This window comes from Neofelis nebulosa, chromosome 15, assembly GCF_028018385.1.
Source record: "Neofelis nebulosa isolate mNeoNeb1 chromosome 15, mNeoNeb1.pri, whole genome shotgun sequence".
Classification (NCBI taxonomy): domain Eukaryota; kingdom Metazoa; phylum Chordata; class Mammalia; order Carnivora; family Felidae; genus Neofelis; species Neofelis nebulosa.
This window is the reverse complement of record NC_080796.1, coordinates 16,786,169-16,803,175: the sequence shown is the minus strand read 5'-3', so window position 1 is coordinate 16,803,175 and position 17,007 is coordinate 16,786,169. Positions and strand designations below refer to the sequence as shown.

General features: G+C 57.3%; 1 protein-coding gene across 2 annotated transcripts in view; it reads left to right on the top strand.

Annotated features, from left to right (window-relative positions):
• Window positions 1–15,306, top strand: part of CD247 (CD247 molecule) — a 72,980-nt gene extending 57,674 nt beyond the window's left edge. The window contains exons 2-8 of one of the 2 annotated variants that reach the window (XM_058701620.1): window positions 9,428–9,531; window positions 10,502–10,558; window positions 11,073–11,153; window positions 12,340–12,375; window positions 13,173–13,229; window positions 13,899–13,940; window positions 15,157–15,306. In XM_058701620.1, coding sequence (XP_058557603.1) covers window positions 9,428–9,531; window positions 10,502–10,558; window positions 11,073–11,153; window positions 12,340–12,375; window positions 13,173–13,229; window positions 13,899–13,940; window positions 15,157–15,222 — 443 coding nt within the window. In that variant the 3' untranslated portion in view covers window positions 15,223–15,306. The remainder of the gene's footprint in view (window positions 1–9,427; window positions 9,532–10,501; window positions 10,559–11,072; window positions 11,154–12,339; window positions 12,376–13,172; window positions 13,230–13,898; window positions 13,941–15,156) is intronic. The other variant, XM_058701621.1, reaches the window with a different exon arrangement.
• The last annotated feature ends 1,701 nt before the right edge of the window (window positions 15,307–17,007 follow it).

Sequence of the window (17,007 nt, the reverse complement as noted above, 5' to 3'; positions counted from 1 at the left end):
TGCCCAGATCAACCAGTCACGTGGGCTTAGGGTCCACCCGAGGTCATCATTTTAGCCAAATCACCTCTGTTAAGGCCTTTCTCCAAACACAGTCACATCCTGAGGTCCCAAGGCCTTCAACACAGGAATTTTGGCGGGGACACAATTCAGCCCATAACAAAGAGCTGGGTGCTGAAGGCATGTTACTGAACGGTGAAAAAGCACAAGAATGAAGGGATTTGGATCCTCTCGGTAGAAATACACCCCTTTCTGTGTGGAAACCATAGCTTGGTTTATGGGGCAAGGGCAGGAAGAGATAAAGATTACTACTTTCAGATGAACTTGCACAATTTGTGGATGATCTTCACAGGGCAGTCGGCATCCTGGCGGCCTAGCCTGGATTTTAGGCCTGGCCTGCAGCTTGCCTGGGCATCTCCAGGCAACCTGCCCGCCCCCCCCCCCCCCCCCCCCACCAGGCAACCATGAACCAAGTTTATTCCAATTGACTGCTTTTGTCTGTTAAATTGTATTCACATTCTTGAAATTCCAAAACTAATGTGTATTTGTTATAAAAAGAGAGAAAGTCCTACAATTGCTCCCACTCTCGTTCAGAGAAAAATCTACTGGCTGAGAAGTTTCTAACTAATCCCCACTCCCACCCCCCACCCCCGCCCCACCCTCTTACCCTCTAACCTTCATCTTCTAGCACTCTCTGTCTCCCATGCCACCCTGGTCACATCTATCTCCTTGCTGTTCAGATACACCAGGCCTGGACCCACCACAGGACCTTTGCTTCTGCTCTCCCTCCGTCAGGGGTGCCCTTCCTTCACATAGCTTCACAGCTGAGGCCTTCTGACTATCCGTGAAAAATAGGATCTGTCTCTCTCTCTCATTTTGTACTTTCAGTAGTAACCAGCAGTGAGATTAAGAGTCTCTTTATAATGTTTATAAGCAACTTGTTTTTCCTCCTCTGAGAATCGCCTATTTATATCTGTTGCGGATATTTCTTTCGGACTAGTTGTCTTAGCTTTCATTTTTCAAAGTATTATTGATTGAATTCTAAGCCTGTGGAAAGCTTGAGGAATGAAGCTGTTCATCACGGAGTTATTTACAATGGTGAAAAATTGGAAACTAAACGACCTTCAATGGGGAAATGGTAAATAAATAGCAGAAGAATTATTACACAACCATTAGAAAGGATATTCAGGAAGCCTATGAAATAACATGAAACATGGGATATAAATAACTGGCATAACATGAAAATATAATGTTAAATTATAATGCTAACAGGAAACGACAGATTTTTTTTTCAGGGAAAAAAATTTCACATAGAATAATTATAACTTATAAATAACAAACACTTTGGAAGGCAATCTGCCGTCAGGTTAATAGTGGCTGTGTTTGAATGTGGTATTATGGGCGAGGCCAGTGAGTTGTCCAAGCTTAGAGCCAAAGGGTGGTTAGGATTCTGGACCAGATAGTATCTGGAGATCCAGACAGGCCTGAGCTCGACCCTGGATCTAGACCTTTGGCACGTTATGAACCTCTCTGAGCCTCAGTTCCCCCAGCTGTACTCTCACAGTCGCTGTAAGGACCGAATGAGAAAACCCACATATGCTTCACCTGATGTTTATCGTCATGACCCAGGTGTCTCTCTTTCCTGCCTCAGTGAAAGTTGTTCGGTGAAAGGGAGCAAACCCCCTGGCAGGGGAGGTCTGGGTCCGCGAGCCGGGCATCACACCCCGCACAGGCACCCCAGGACTGCTGCCACTCTGCCTTCCTGAAAACACATGACTTCCTGTTTTCTAAATTTTTAGCCTGCAATGTCATCACCAGTTGTGTCTTTGCCTGGGGGTGGGGCTGGGCAGCAGCCCGACCCTGGGCTCAAGTTTGGGGCTGCAAAACGTGGTCAGGGGGCTTGGGATCCGGCTGGTCCTCCCAGAACTGTGGGCTTTATGATGCCGTTAGCGCCTGTATCCCGGGAGCTTAAATGTATTTAAATGCATTTAAATGTCACATACCCTGTGAGAGAGCTCTGCAATTATTCCATAGTCACATAGCTGCTTAAGTGCTGGAGCCACGACCCGGACTCAAGTTCTCCACCTTCAAAGGATTTATTCTTGCTGTGATACCTAAGTGCTTCCTATTAAGGGCGAGACCAGCTAGACACGGGAGAGATTTTAAAGGGCGTTATAGAACGGGGAGACTTTGTGTTCTTTGTGCCTCTGAGGGCAGAACTAGGCCCAAGGCTGTTTTTTAACAACTCTGAAAATCAGAGCTCTCCACCAGCGATTGATGAGTGGTGAGCTCCCTGTCACCCAGGGTATCCAAGCAGAGGCTGAAGGTGTCAGAGAAGAAATGCCTACAAAAGGCGGGACGCTCTCTGGAGAGCGGGAACTCCGGAAGCACCGGGAGAAAGGGGAAAGACCAGGGAACGAGCAGCAGATGCTCTTGGGAACTTCTGTGCTGAGTGAACTTTCTGGGCTTTCATCTCCTTGTCCGCAAAACAGAGTCGGCGGTAATTCTGCCCATCTCATGAAGAGTTGGTCTGAGGATCAAATCAGATCATGCGAGGGCGAAGAGTTCTCTAAGCGGTACGCTGAGTGCAAACGCAAGCTCCCTTGGTACCCTTTCGTGAAGCCAGGAGCGATCAGAGCGTCCGCACCGGAGCTCCCGGTGTCCCGGGCACGTCACACCGATGCCCGTGCGTCGTCCGATCTTATCCTCAGACCCGCGGAAGGTGGGCATCTCCATCCCGAGCTGGGGAGCGGACCAGGTTCTGTCCCCAACCTTGGCACGCGAGAGCGAGAAGTGGGATGCCCGCTGCTGCTGTGGTGGCGAAGAAGGGCCACCTGAGCCCGTAGCTGAGCGCGTGGCACTGGGCGGGGCACTTCCCCGGGCCCTGTTAGCTCAGCGCATCTGCATAACTGCCCTGTGAGGTCGGTCTTGTTAAACCCCTTTGGCAGACGGGGTAAGCGAAACTCAGAGAGGTTAAGAAAGCCGTTCCCCCAAACACAAAGCCAGTAAGAGCCAGATTCAAAGACTAAGATTGAATCGTAGTCTTTCTGGCTCTACGGCCTATGCTGTGCCGGATGAGGAGGGAAAATGGGCAAGTGAAACCAAAAGGTATCACCTGTGCTTTCCAGGGCTTGTTGGACGGGGGACACAGGAAAGGCCCCCACGCTGCTGGGACGGCACGTCAGAACCCGGCGAACAGTAAGGGCGGTGAATTCAGAGCTGGGTGAAAACTCGGTCCTGCACCCACCGGTGAGGCGCACCCGAGGCAGAGAGGCGAGAAAAGCACCTGGCGTCAGGAGACCCAGTGGTCTCATCCAGCTCTGCCACTAGCCTGCTGGTGGCCTTGAGGAAGTTACTTTACTCCTCTGGTCTCAGCTTATTGCCCCACGTTGCATTGGGCCCAATAATACACCCCGCCCACCTTCTGGGCTCTCATAGACTCGAGCTCCATCAGGCACAGGAAGTAATTTTAGAAGTACAAATCGGGGTTCAGATGCAAGGCATCTTACCAGTTGGCTTTGAGGGAGCCGGGGGGTCGCCCTGCTCCCAGAACAGGGTGTGTTGGGGGAGGAGCCTGGCTGGAGGTGGAGACGGGCTAGTGTGTTAAACTAGCTTCCAGGAACGGCAGGCCCGGGTAGATGGACACCTGTGTTCCCTGTTCTCAGCAGCTCCCAGTCTGGCTGGGAGACAAACAGTACAGTTCAATACACCTCACCCAAAGCAATTAGACTCTGTAAGGGCAGGTGCCTCCCTCGGGTGCCCTCTGGGGCCCTGGAGTCTTCTGTTAATGGTCCGTGTCGAGAAACTTCTCGAACTCGGGACTTCTATAGAGACAAAGAGGTGTATGGAGACGGCTAGGCTCACTCTCACTGAGACTCATGACACTTTTAGATGCAGTGAACCGTAGGCGTAGATACGCTGGGATCCGTCACTGGTCGTCATGGCGTCTCCTCTGGGCGTCTCACCTGTTCCAGGTCCTGGGCCACATGGCAGGCCCAGGCCGGAAAGCTTCAGTTTATTATGCTTAAAGTCAAAGTCAGAGTAATCAGGGTGGCACCGTGGGGGGCTTCAGAGCAGGAAGTTGCAGTGGGGGGAGGGGGCGGGGGTGGGGGGAGGGCCGGGGCCTGAGGCCAGGGCTCAGGGTGCATCGTCTGTGCACACACGAGATCAGGCAGGTTTCCGACAAGGCCTGTCCGAAGAGAAGGAGAACTCCTAGGGATGATGATCGGGCGCTGTCCCACGTATTGGCCGCCCGCTACGGGTCATCTCCATGCGTCCATGGTCTGGTCTGTGGGCCAGGAGGCCAGGTCCAACCGAGTGCTGAGCGCCACTGAGATTTTCAAAGAGGAGGGGCTGCTGGGATTCTCTGCTCGCTCCCTCACTTGCTGGGAGATAGGGTTCTCATACGGGACAGTAACCTGCTGGCCCACCTCATCGATGCCTGCCTGGTGGCTGACAGTGTGATGGCAGGGGGCTGGGAAGTGACCAGAGTCCAGGGTCCCAGTTCAGCCAGGCCCTGGCCATCCTGAGCTGTATCAAGTCTGTGATGGGGATTGCGGTGAGCAGGCCGGGCAGTGACCTCACGACCGCGGACAAGGGCAGGCTGTGTGCCAGGCTTCTCCTCTTTTCCCCCGTGTTCCAATCCCATATCCAGTACTGCACGTGCCTGGGTGCAGAGGGCCAGCTCTTCCCAGGCTCCAGCTTGCTCTGCTGGGCAGGGGTCATCAGGTTATGCTCTGTCCTGGAGTAAACAGAACCACTTAAAATACCCCCGTCTCGGAGCACTTGGAGCTCCATCTGGGAGCACCTGCCTGATGCCTCCAGCCCTACGACACCTGGATGTGCTCTGGCCCACCTGGACTTCAATCTCCATTTTTGCTCTGTGTCCAGATGCAGGGCTCTGGCGTGGTGGGGACTTGTGGATGGGGTCACCTGCTAGGCCTGGGGAAGGTGGAGCGGGGAAGGGAATTGGGGCCGAACCCCCTTCTTTTCCAGATTAGCTGAGTGTGCCCTGTTCACGGAATGGCCCGTGGGGGTCCAGGTTGGACAGATGAAGGCTCATGGGGTCAGAGCCCATCCCCAGCTCTCGTCCTGCAGCCCGGCCAGAGGCCGTGTTCTCCCACTTTGCAAATAGGGCTTGTCCCCTTTCCCTGGCTGGCCACCGTCACCCCTAGGCTGTGCTGGGAGGCTATTGTTAGCTTGCCTTTGTTTTCTTCAACCCTACTCCTCAGATGGGAAGGCAGCATTTTCTGAATGGGAAATCACGTGACTGCTCAGAAGGCAGCCCCCTCATCAAATGCCCACTGGTTCAATGGTGACGGCCCCCTGTGCAGGATCTGGTTCGCTGTGTGGCTGTGAACACCCGGAAGTTAGGGGCGCCAGTGTCTCTCGTCCTACCCAGTTGAAACAATTTTATGCAATGTATTTATTTAAAAAAATTTTTTTTTTTTTTTTGAGAGGGGATGGGGAAGGGCAGAGAGAGAGGGAGAGGGAGAGAGAGAGAGAATCTTAAGCCATCTCCACATTGGGGGTGGATCTCACCATCCTGAGATCAGGACCTGAGCCAAAATCAACTGAGCCACCCAGGAGCCCCTCTCATCCCACCCAGGTTAAACGTTCCTGATACTATTTGACCCTTTCTTTCTCTCCAAAAAAAAAAAAAAAAAAAAAAAAAAGTGTTGGTGCTGGGCCCAGCACCCAGTAATAAATATCTTATTTAACCCTCACTATCACCTGATGAGACAGGTCGTGTTACTGGGGTAGAGGGCAGGAACTGCGATAAAACAATTCCTGTCGTACAGGAAGGCTGTCGCCTTAGAGCTTGTTAAACACCTCCCGCCCTCCCTCCCTCCGGGACTGAATGGGATGCGGGTTGCAGAATGTGTGCTAATGGATCAGGAAATGAGGCCACCGGAGCTCTGCCTTGGGGGTTAGGGTGCAGGGAAGAAACCGGAAGCAGGAAGCAGGAAGTATCTCTGCTTCATGCTTTTGGGTTGGCATCCCGGAAAACTACGTGCTGTTCGAGGGAAGCCCCTCTAAGCTGTAGCCATGAGCCCCCTGAGGGCAGGGACTCAGAAGGCCTCATCCCGATGTCAGACATCATTGTCCTTATGGAGGAGATTTACAAGAACACCTCCCAACACGTTTTTTTCCCTTTGTTTTCACCACACCCTCAGGGTAGAGGTGATTACCCACCATTTTGCAGATGAAGAAGCTGAGGCCCAGAGAGGTGAGGCGGCTTGCCCAAGACCACACAGCTGCTTTGTGGCAAGGGGAGGGCGAGAATCTGTCTGACACCCCACCCGGGGCCCCTTCTATTTCAACATCCTCTGGCACTGAGCAGATGCCCAAGAAATATTTGATGAGTTACATAATCGAGTTAGGTCCTGGATCCCTTTGGGGAAGTTTCCAGGCTATCCCCGCCTGCCTCAGGCCCGCTGCTCCCAGCACAGGCACAGCTGGACTGGGTGGAGGAAGATCCTTCCCCGGGAAACGTGTTGCGGTTAATATCCTCTCCTTGACCAAACCACACACAGCATATTTGTCATCGGCCATAAAATCACGCTGCTCTTTAGAAAGAAAGGAAGAAAGAGAGAAAACCTGTCCCTGTTACTTATCTCTGGGGGAGGCAACCAAGTCCCCTCCCCCACTGCGCTGGCTCTGCACAACAGGAAGAAATATTTCTTCTCATTTGTTCTAAATTTACTGTCCAGTCATTTTTCTGTCCTCATTTTATGTGACAGGCAGCTGAGCGATTTTTCTCCCAGCCCTTTTTCTGAGTCTCAGCCACCCCCATAAATTGCCACCGACACCTCGTCTCCAGTCCCCAAAGAAAAAAATCACCCCCGGCGTTGGTGGTCTTTGCTGGGGGCTGGCTTACCTCCTAGAGGGTTTCAGCCGCCTACCTGTGGTCAGCAGGGGACTTCTGGCCCTGCCCCAGGGGCCAGTGGGCAGGCCAACCGTGGGTGGACCCCCTCAACTTCCCTGAAAAGCCCAAGCTATCTAATGAACGTCTACTCTGTGCTCCAATGTCCAGGGTAGAGGCTTGGTGGAGGGGACTCTCAGAACCCGACAAGTTACGTGGGGGGTGGGGGTGGGGCGGTGGTGGGGGGGAGCGCTTTGTGGGAGGCAGGCTCTTGCACCTCCATCCGGTGCAGAATTTCGGGTGCAGAATCAGCCATTGAATGGCCAGGGGCGAAGGTGGGGGGATAGGAGCCCCATTTCACGCCGAGTGGAGGGGGCGTGTTGGGCCCGGCAGGCGGGAAGAGGAAAGGCAGGTGGGTAGGAAAGGACTGGTGAGCCCAAGGAAGAGCAGTATGTTTCCCACCGGAGCAGGAGAGGCAGCGTGGGGAGGGTGTCGGGGAGCTGGGCCCGGATCGGGCCTGAGCCCGGCCTGATGAGGAGTTTGGACTTAGTTCTGAGTGACCGGGTCACCAGTAGTTTCTGAGCAGGGGCTGTGGGAAGGGAAGTTTACAAAGAGATCAGCTGCCTGGGGCCCAGAGGGGGTCTTGAGTTCGGGCGGGAGTCGCAGGCTTGAGGATCCGGGGAGGGGAGGGGAGGGGAGGGGAGGGGAGGGGAGGGGAGGGGAGGAACCCTGCCGCCGCCCTGAGTCACACAGCACGCGGGAGAAGCCCAAACATCGCTCCAGGAGAAAGGTGGGCAGGGCCGGACCCAGGGGAGGAGGGCGCAGAGCAGCACAGTCCCGGCCGCCTCTCGCGCTGTGTGTGTGCTGCTGGGGAAACCTGAAGTTCTGTGTGTGTTTCTGCGTCGTGCTGTTGGGAGGTTCTGACAAGTTATTCCGTTAAAGGGGTGCCTGGCACATGGTAAACATTAAAGAAATGTTAGCATTTTCACCCTGTTTAACAGAAGAGGCGGCTGAAAGGGTGACTAACGTGCCGCAAGTCACCCCACTGGTAAGGGCAAGCCAGCGCTCAAGGGCAGGGTATCCGCTCCCACAGCCCCGACCAGGGGGCTGCAGGCGGCCACCAGAGGGCACTCCGACCTTGGGAGAAGCCGCCACTGTGGGCGGAGCTTAGCTGGCAGGGGCGGAGACAGGTAGCGGGCCCGGTACACGGGCGGAGTCGCTGCAAATACCTGGCAGGAAGTACGGTCTGAAACCCAGGTCTCACGGTGCAGCGAGCTTTGAAATACAATTGCTTTTATTTAGCCAAGACATTTACTATATCTCCTTCTCCAACCCCGTTGCCCTAAAATGCCAGCGTAAGGGGCGCCTGGGTGGCTTAGTCGGTTGAGCGTCCGACTTTCGACTCAGGGCAATGAGCTCCGGGCTGGTGGGTTTGAGCCCCGCACCGGGTTCTGTGCTGACGGCTCAGAGCCTGGAGCCTGCTTCGGATTCTGTGTCTCCCTCTCTCTCTCTGCCCCTCCCCCACTCGCACTCTGTCTCTCTCCCTCTCAAAATAAATAAACACTTAAAAAAATATTAAAATACCAGCGCCAACTAAATGGACAAAGGTTGATATGGCAGCGGGGATTAGCGGCTCACAGGCAGTTTGGGGTAGGACAGGCTAGATGGATTTCTGAGCTACATTTTGTAGGGTGCATCCGATTCTACAAGATGGCAGAGCTGCAGGGCGACAGAGGGAGAGGATGTGTAGAGGGAACAGTGCATGCAAAGGCACAGAGGCAAATGGTCCGGAGGAGCAAGGTGTGACCCCGGAACTATAAGTGTGTGGGGAAGGGAAGGGGTTCAGGGACAGGGACAGACAAAGCTGAGGCCATGGGGCTGGGACTGGTGAGTAGTGAGACTGCCGGGTTCAGGCTGGGGGGGGGGGGCTCACCAAATGTACCTACTGCTTATGAGACTCCTTGGGGCCCAGGGGAGGGAGGCCCAGCCGCAGACCCCACTGCCCTGAGTGGGAGGCTGCTCAGTGACCCGCACCGAGGAAGCAGAGTCAGGAAGGGGGAGTTAACCCCGGTTCCCACAGTCCTGATGGATGATCTCATCCGAACGTCAGTCCCGTTCTCTCCCTGTGGGTAGGCCTTAGGGAGCCACACACCTGACTCAGGTGGTGCCATTCATCCAGACGTGGGCATCTAATTGCAGAGGCTTCCAGAGTGCATGGTTCATTTGGGCGCTCACACACGGCTGGGCTGCAGCGGGCCTAAGGCAGCAGTCCTGCGTCCACTGGACAGCTTCACTCCCCCGCCTGGTTTCTGCTTCCCTTCGGTCTTCCCCAAGATCTGTGACCCCACCAGGTGTCACGTCTGGCTGTTGGGGGAGGCTGGGTTTTTCCCTTGGTGCTGGTCCAAGGGTATGGGAGAGAAGCTGTGGTCGGATGGGGTGTGGGGAATGGATTCAGCCCCCCTTGTCATGGTTTCCCTGGCCAGTCAGTTATGGGGCCACCCTAGGATGGTGGGGACGTGTCCTGTCACCCTGGGCCTGGCTGATCAGTCTCATCTCTTGGCACAGAGGCACAGAGTTTTGGCCTGCTGGATCCCAAACTGTGCTACCTGGTGGACGGAATCCTTTTCATCTATGGCGTCATTATCACTGCCCTGTTCCTGAGAGCAAAGGTGGGTACCGTGGACTCTGGGGAGCAGGTGTGGGCTCCCCTACTTGCAAAGTCTCAAGCATGGGCGGGGCCCGGAGCATGGCGTCCCAGGCAAAGCAGGGACCAGCCAAGCGTGCCCCTTGGGTGGGCTGGTGTCTCACTGAGCCTGACAGAGTGGAAGGGACAGCCTGATGCCGGGGTCTTCACGAGGAACCATACAAACGTGTAAACATCCCAGCGTCCCAGGGCAGCTGTACTGCTGGCAGAAAAGGGGCTTTAGGGAACTAAGAGCGGGAGGTGGGGACCTACGGTCCCTCCCCAGGTCCTGTTGTCCTGCTGCTGACTGAGGCCCCGCCAGCCTGTCTCTGGAAACCTCAGGTTCTGTGTCAGGAAGTGCGAGGGTGAGCCCAGAGCTCGGGTTTCAGCGGGTGCCTTGCAGAGTCTGGATTTCTTGGAAGGGCTGGGGTGGGGCTGGGGCTAGGGGGACGTCACGGTGCCAGCAGAGGGTGGAAGGAGGCTGGGTCCTTGTTATCACTTGGGTCCCCCCAGCCTTCTGCTCTTTTGGATTGTCGATTTGGGCAAAAGATGCTATCTGAGGAACAGTCTTATTAATTTTCTGTTTGAAAGTTGGAACAGCGCTGTCCTAGATGATCTCTCGGGTGGTTTCCAATGCTGTCTGTAGGATCTGTGAGATCTGTTAAGATCTGCGCCTCAGCGGAGAGAACTGAGCCGAGAGCGAGGTCGTGTGTGCCTCGGGGCAGGTCCGCAAGGACACTAAGCTAGCGCCCAGCAGGGACGCCTGAGGTCACGATGGGAGTCGCGACCGTGCGCAGCCTCCGTCCACCTTGGAGTTGATCTCCGAGGCCCTGGGGGGCGGGGGGTGGGGGGGCGGCGGCGAGGGCAGCGCCGCCGCCCGGGTGGGGGGACCAGCGCGGTGGCCGCACGCGTCCCCGGCGGACCCAGCGCTCTAACCTCGCCGCCCCCTCTTCCAGTTCGGCAGGAGCGCGGCCGCCCCCGCGAGCCAGCAGGGCGCCAACCAGCTCTACAACGTAAGTCTACCCTCCCGTCGCCCCTCCCCGCCCCCCGCCCCCCAGGGGACCGCGGCAGGGTCCGGGCTGCAGGCGGGTTGTCGCGCCTCCCTAGGGCCCGGGAACACGGGGACCGTAATCGTACCCGCCGCGTCCACAAGGTCCTGCTTAGGGCGCGCTGGCCGGTGAGCCCCTCCCACCCGCAGGTTGCAGGGGCCCCGAGGCGGGTGGGCGGGGACGTCAGTGGGTCTTCAGGGCCGCAGGGAGGAGGAGGTTTCACTCTCCTGGGGCAACGGGACTTGGGTTGAATCTATTTACACACACACACACACACACACACACACACACACAGAGTCGGGGGAACGAACGTACGTTCGTTTTCTGAGATGCGGGTACCCGGCCGGACCAGCTTCCACCCCAGCCCCAGGCCTGCTCCTTTCCTTGAGAGCCACGCCCAGAGGGAACTCCCAGTCCCGCCGGCCCAGCCCTCAAGAGGATGTCTTTCCAGTCCCTGAGCCTTTCCCGTCGGTTCTAGGAGCTCAATCTGGGAGGAAGACAGGAGTATGAAGTTTTGGATAAGAGACGAGGCCTGGATCCCGAGATGGGAGGAAAACAGGTAGGCATTCCTGTCTCTGCCTGTGTGTGCCAGTGTGGGTGTGCTCAGCGCCGCAAGGAGAGAGCTCCTCGGTGCCTGCGCGCTCTTGCCCCCTCCCCCCCACTCCATCCTATCCCGCAAGGGCCCTAGGGCACTAGCACAGGTGGAGCCATTGCTTCCATGCCCTTCTCTTCCTTCCCCCAACCCCCCCCCCCCCCCGGGGCTCCATTCTGCATCGCAAGGGACCTCCTGTAGGTGAATGTGACACCCTTGTATCCAAGGTCCACCCGCTTGCCCTTAAACTTCTTGTCCACCCTGAGATGCACACACAGTGGGGCCATCTGCCCCCCAAAGGAACAGATCTGGTGAAGAGGGCCATACGGGAAGGGCCCGAGGCCACTGGACAAGGAATTCTGGGTCCCAGGTACCCCTTGGAGCGTGGTGGGGCTCCAGGCTCCTAGGGGCTCTGTTCTCTTGGCTGTGAGCTCCACAATCTGTGGGGACAGGAGGCTGGATAAGGCTAGGCGAGGGCCCTCTGAAAAGCAGGGCTCAGCCCAAAGGCCCGCTGCCCAGGTTTTAGGGTGGCCTTCCCTTGTTGTTTCTGGTCACACCTGTCTACCCAGCCCCCTGTGTCTGAGCCCTGTGCTGGGCCTGCCGTTGCTAGAGCGGACGGGCGGGGAGGAGAGGAGACCCTGGCAGTTTCCTTGGCCCCTGCCTTCCAGCCTCAGCTCTCCTCTTCCCTGGACTAGGAGGGGTGAGGAGGGGTGGAGACGGAGGGGTGAGCAGTGCTCCCTCACTGAGCAGTGGCTGGCCCCGCTCCGAATGAAGGTACTCAGTACCTTTCCTTTTCAGCCAGAAATCCCACTTATAAGTTTGTGATACGTATGGCACTATGTCTGCAAGGGGGCACGCAGGCTGGCTCTCAGCCGAGACCCCGCGGCCTGCCCTGGGCAAGGCTGGGCCAAGGAGGCCATGCGGGGAAGTGAACCCTGTGTGCAAGGGGGTGTGCAGTGTGCCCTAAGAAGCAGAGGCTGAGGTAGAGCTGTGAGGCTGGGGGAGATGGGGGCAGGGCTGCAGGAGGGAGCTGGTGGGGAGCGGGCAGGCAGGTGGCCCGGGTGTGCGGAGGGGAGGTGCAAGGAGGCCGCTGCAACCCTCCTGCCTTGGGTCCCTGCTTCTCCACCTCTAACCTTCCCCTTGTCTTTCCCAGCAGAGGAGGAGGAATCCTCCGGAAGTCGTGTACAATGTGAGTACAGGAGGGCAGGCTGGAGGGGGGCTCCTGGTGACGGCATCACTCCCTGCCCTGTGCCTTTGCCCCGCTTGACCTTCCTATGCCGGAAGCCCCACCTGCTCGCTGCCTGTGGCGGCTGGCTGTGTACAGAACAGCCTTCTCTTGCCTTCCCTCCCTCAGCCCCTGAGTCGGCCGTTGGAGTTCCCTGCAGATGGCCCCGGGGGACGGCCAGGTCAGGCTGGACCAGTATAGGGTGGCAGGCCCCTCTGAGGGGCTCCTGCTTCTAGAGGCTGGAGTCTTCCTGAGTGTTGCCTCTTGCCCAAAGGTCAACCTCCCCCTCTGGGTGTGCATCTGATTGTGGTTTTCAGACTGTTGATGTGGGTCTGCCATGAAGCGGACCAGAGAGAGCTGACTCTCCTTCCTTCCTGCAATTGCTTGATCCACAGCCCGTGGTGTTGGCTGTGTAAAGAGACAGCTTGCTCAGATAAGTGGTTCTGGGGGCTCCAGGGGGCCCTCGCATTGTCCACATTCATGTTCTTTGGCTAGGATTCCACATTTTATCTTTGAACCTAACCTGAGCTTCTCAGCTCAGTGCAAAGGGCTGGCAGCTCAGAGAAGAGTCCAAAGGGCCGAGGAGCAGGGTGAGGTTGGAGCTGGTCGGGGACGGAGATGCTTACGTGAATAAGGACTGGAGGTTTGATTGTGCGAGCTCCCCGCGAGTAGGGAGTCGAGAAGGCATCCGCTTGTAGGGGAGCCCACTGTCTTCTGCATAAGGTAGTGAAATCGGTGTCCCGTGCCCTCTTCTTTTCCAGGCACTGCAAAAAGACAAGATGGCGGAGGCCTACAGTGAGATTGGGATAAAAGGCGACGTGAGTGCCGCTTCTTGATCCCCGAGAATTGGGTCAGGATGGGGATGCTCCTCCCAAGGAGCTCCTCCTCCGCTTCCAGATGTGCCTGCTGTAGGCCTCTGTTCCCACCCATTCGCCTACATTCCCCTTATCACCTGCAAAAGCCCCTGTGATGGTTGCCAAGGGGCGAAGCATTGGCCGTACATAAGATGCTAAGGAAAGGCTGATGTTCTTTCAGGGACCGAGTCCCGGTTCTAAGACACACTACGCTTTGTACGAGCAAGTCAGATTTGTCACCATCAGGAATTACCATGGTGTGCTCTGAGCCGGAGCTCAGAGCACTATCTGCTTGCCATTCCCTGTGAGCATGGATAGCAGCCAGGAATTCTGGGAGGGGCAGGGAGGCCCATTTGTTCCAGGTGACAAGCAGCGTGGCCAGCCCCCCACGCAGCCCGGGATCCTAGGACTCCGATGTCCCGGAGGGCCTGCATGGCTCACAGCAAACCTGGGCCCCATCGGAGACGATCCTCACCTTAGTCTTCGGGCCTGAGGACCTTTCTAGCCCAGGGGCAGGGGTACCGGCTGGGAGACCGTCACCTCTGATTCTCTGGGGGCCCCTAGAGTAGAGGCCTTGAGCCGGAGGCCGCTGCTGACTCTCTGCCTTTCTGCCCTTTTGTCTCCCTCCCACAGAACCAGCGGCGGAGAGGGAAGGGGCATGATGGCCTCTACCAGGTAAAAGCGGATGCAGAGCCTCCGGTCTGGGCTGCGGGCCCTCGGTCCCCGGGTGCCGTCTAACCAGGGGCGAGGCTAGACGCCCACGTTCTGCTTGCTGGTGGCACCAGCTCTCGCCATCAGCCGGGCAGGGCGAACCCGAGGCCCCTGAACCGGCCGGGCCCTGGGGCAGGGCTGGGATGTAGCGACTGAAGCATGGCTCCCACGGTCGTGCCCACGGGAGCCCCCGGGGCACTGGCTATGGAGGAGCAGCAGCTGCACAGAGGCCGTGCGGTCTTGCCAAAGGGTCGATGTAGGTCGAGGACGCCACACGAGCAATTTCCTGCCTCTTCTTGTGCTGCCCCACACCCTTGCAAGAAGCCTTGCCTGTGCCCCGGATCCTCAGACCTAATACGACGGGTGGATGGGTGGGAGAATTGAAGGACCAAAAAAAAAAAAAGAGAGAGAGAGAAATAGCAACTTTAAAAAGAAAGTGTCGTAGTCAGGTGTCTGGTTTATGCAAATCAGTGTGAATAATTATGCAAACGAAGGAGAGCCAACCTATTTCTCTAAAATATAATCCCCAGGGGGATTTTATTTGGCTACTTCTGGCTCCCCTGGGCCATTCACAGTTTGCTTGCCGGGCTCCAAGGTTTCAGGCTGCCCAGCTTGCCTGAGTTCAGAATGACGTCAAAAGGGCCCCTAGAATTTTCCTGTGTGTGGCTTCCTGGATCTGTCTTCTGGACCAGGGAGAGACGTCGTAGTGGGACTGGGACCAGGACAGAGGACATAACTGTAGTGGGGTGGCCTGGGAACAAGGCTCTGGGGGGGACGGCTGAGGTCAGGGAGCCACTGTCTCCTTGTGACAAGTCCTGGCTTCCTGGAGGCCCAGGTGTCAGGGACAGCAGACTCTGGAGCAAACCCTGATTCCAGCTCAGTGTTTCGGGAGGGTGGGGGCTCTCCTTCCTCTTTGGTCCAACAGGAGGTTCTTCTAGGCCCCAGACACTGTAGGGCTCAGTGCTCGGGAAGCTGGGAAAAAGGTAAGAATTTAGCTGGACATTCCAGGTCATTCCTAGCAGGACATAGAACATATTTTTTCTGTAGCCTTCTGGGGCCAGGCCCCTACCTGGGGCACGAGGGGATCGTTCCTAGGCCTCTGGAAGCCACTTGTTGGCCTCCAGGTAGCCTAGAGCCCACGCGGAGCTCTTGACCCACTTTTCTGATTTGCTTTCACTAGGGGCTCAGCACGGCCACCAAGGACACCTATGATGCCCTCCACATGCAGACCCTGCCCCCTCGCTAAGAGCACCGGGCATTTCGCCAATCACAGGCCAGACCTGAAGACACCCAGATTGTGAAAGACACAGGATAAAGCGTTTATAACCCAGTTCACTCGTATTTCTTCACCACCCAAGTATTCCTTTTTAAGAATAGGACGCTTCGCGTTGTAACATTTGGTCACGTCCATTTCCAAACCATCATGCACGGAACGTCGGCCCTGGACTCTGCAGGGGAGTGCGTTCCCCCAGGGCTACGGCCTCGTCCTCGTCCTCGAGGAGCCCGTGGTGAACCCCGAAGGTTCTCGGGTCTTCTGGCTTGTTGGGGACTGTGGACAGGCCCCCGTCCTGGAGGCTCTGGGCTCTCACCTGGGAGACGGGTGCACCCTCCTCACAGCCATGTTCGGTCCATGTTTTGTCAAGTCCCCAGGGAAACTCAAATGTTAGCACATATCCTAATAGGCTCTATTGTCCTGTCCATATTTGAGTGGCTTTGCTCCTGCTGTAAATCCGGCGTCTGTTGTCAACCCGTGCCTTCATGTCAAGGTGACTTGTAACTGGGGCAAAGGGGCTGTCGTGCGTCCCTGTGAAAGGTCTGTGCAGAGGGGACAATGGGAGGGGAGCCGGGGCACGTCTGCAGTGGATGAGGTGGGGAGGGGCAGGGGGTCATGGAGCCTCCGTGGGGCTCCACGGGGTGGGGTGCGGGGCACACAGGAGGGGGCCCTCCTCGGTCAAGCGTACATTCCCTCCGGAGAGGTCAGCGTCTGTGGCCCAGGCACTCAGGGACCCAACGAGCCTGTGCCTGCCCCCGCGGAGCTCACACTCTCCGAGGGGAAGCGAGTTGTGACCAGAGCGGCCCGAGGGGACATAGCAGGTGCCCTTACAGGTGTGACGCAAGCAAGCGTGGGGGCGAGGGAAGGGGCCGGACCACACTCTGTCCAGGCCCTCGCTCACGTCGTGCCCCAGGTGAGAGACGGACGTCACCGGGAAGGTCTCGGCGGGAGGCTCAGCCCCACGCAGACCCGCAGAGACACCGCCTCCCTGCCCCGAGGGCCGTGGCGACTCTGGGGAACATCGCCGTGTGATTACGGGGCACGCGACTGTGAGTGGACAACCCTCTCTGCTGAGTTTTAATTTATACTCGTTTGCTGAAGCCTTACTCTTTCGCATAATAAACGCTTTGGTGAAAATGTGTGTATTCGGGCTTTATTTTGGCAGTCCGGCCGATGACGGTAATTTAGTCGTCGGGCAGTCCGTCTGGTGCCCTTGTCAGGGGACAAAACTGACTTCCGGAGAGGAGCGTGGCTCCCTGGGGGGCACAGGTGGCCACGGGCGTGCCCGGGGGCCCGGAGTGCCTCCATCTGGGTCGGTGGCCGCGCCTGGAGGCCTTGAGTGCAGTACCAGTGGGCAGCGTCAGGCTGGGCCAGGCCTGTGGGGGCGGGGGGGGGGGGGGCAGGAGTGCAGGGCTTCCGGCTCCGTGCCCAGCTGGTGGCAGAGGGAGGCCAGCGAGCAGCCAGTCAGCAGAGGTCTGGGACTTGCAAACAGCCGCTCATGCCACTGCCCCAAACCTCCGTCTTGTGGGGTTCGGGGAGGGCCGGAGGGCGACAGAGGTCTTCTTCCGTCAGGTTCCCTCTAAAAGTAGTGGCTGTACGCGAGGCCCCAACTCATCAGGCTAGCAGTTAATATCGGGTCGTGTCTGAGATCAGAACCCAAGATCGTGGCTGTTAAAAGCCCCCCCGAGCACCTAGGATTCCGGCAGGAGTGCTGTGCATCTCGGGCCCCGGGTGAAACGCGTAACAACTCCCGAAGAG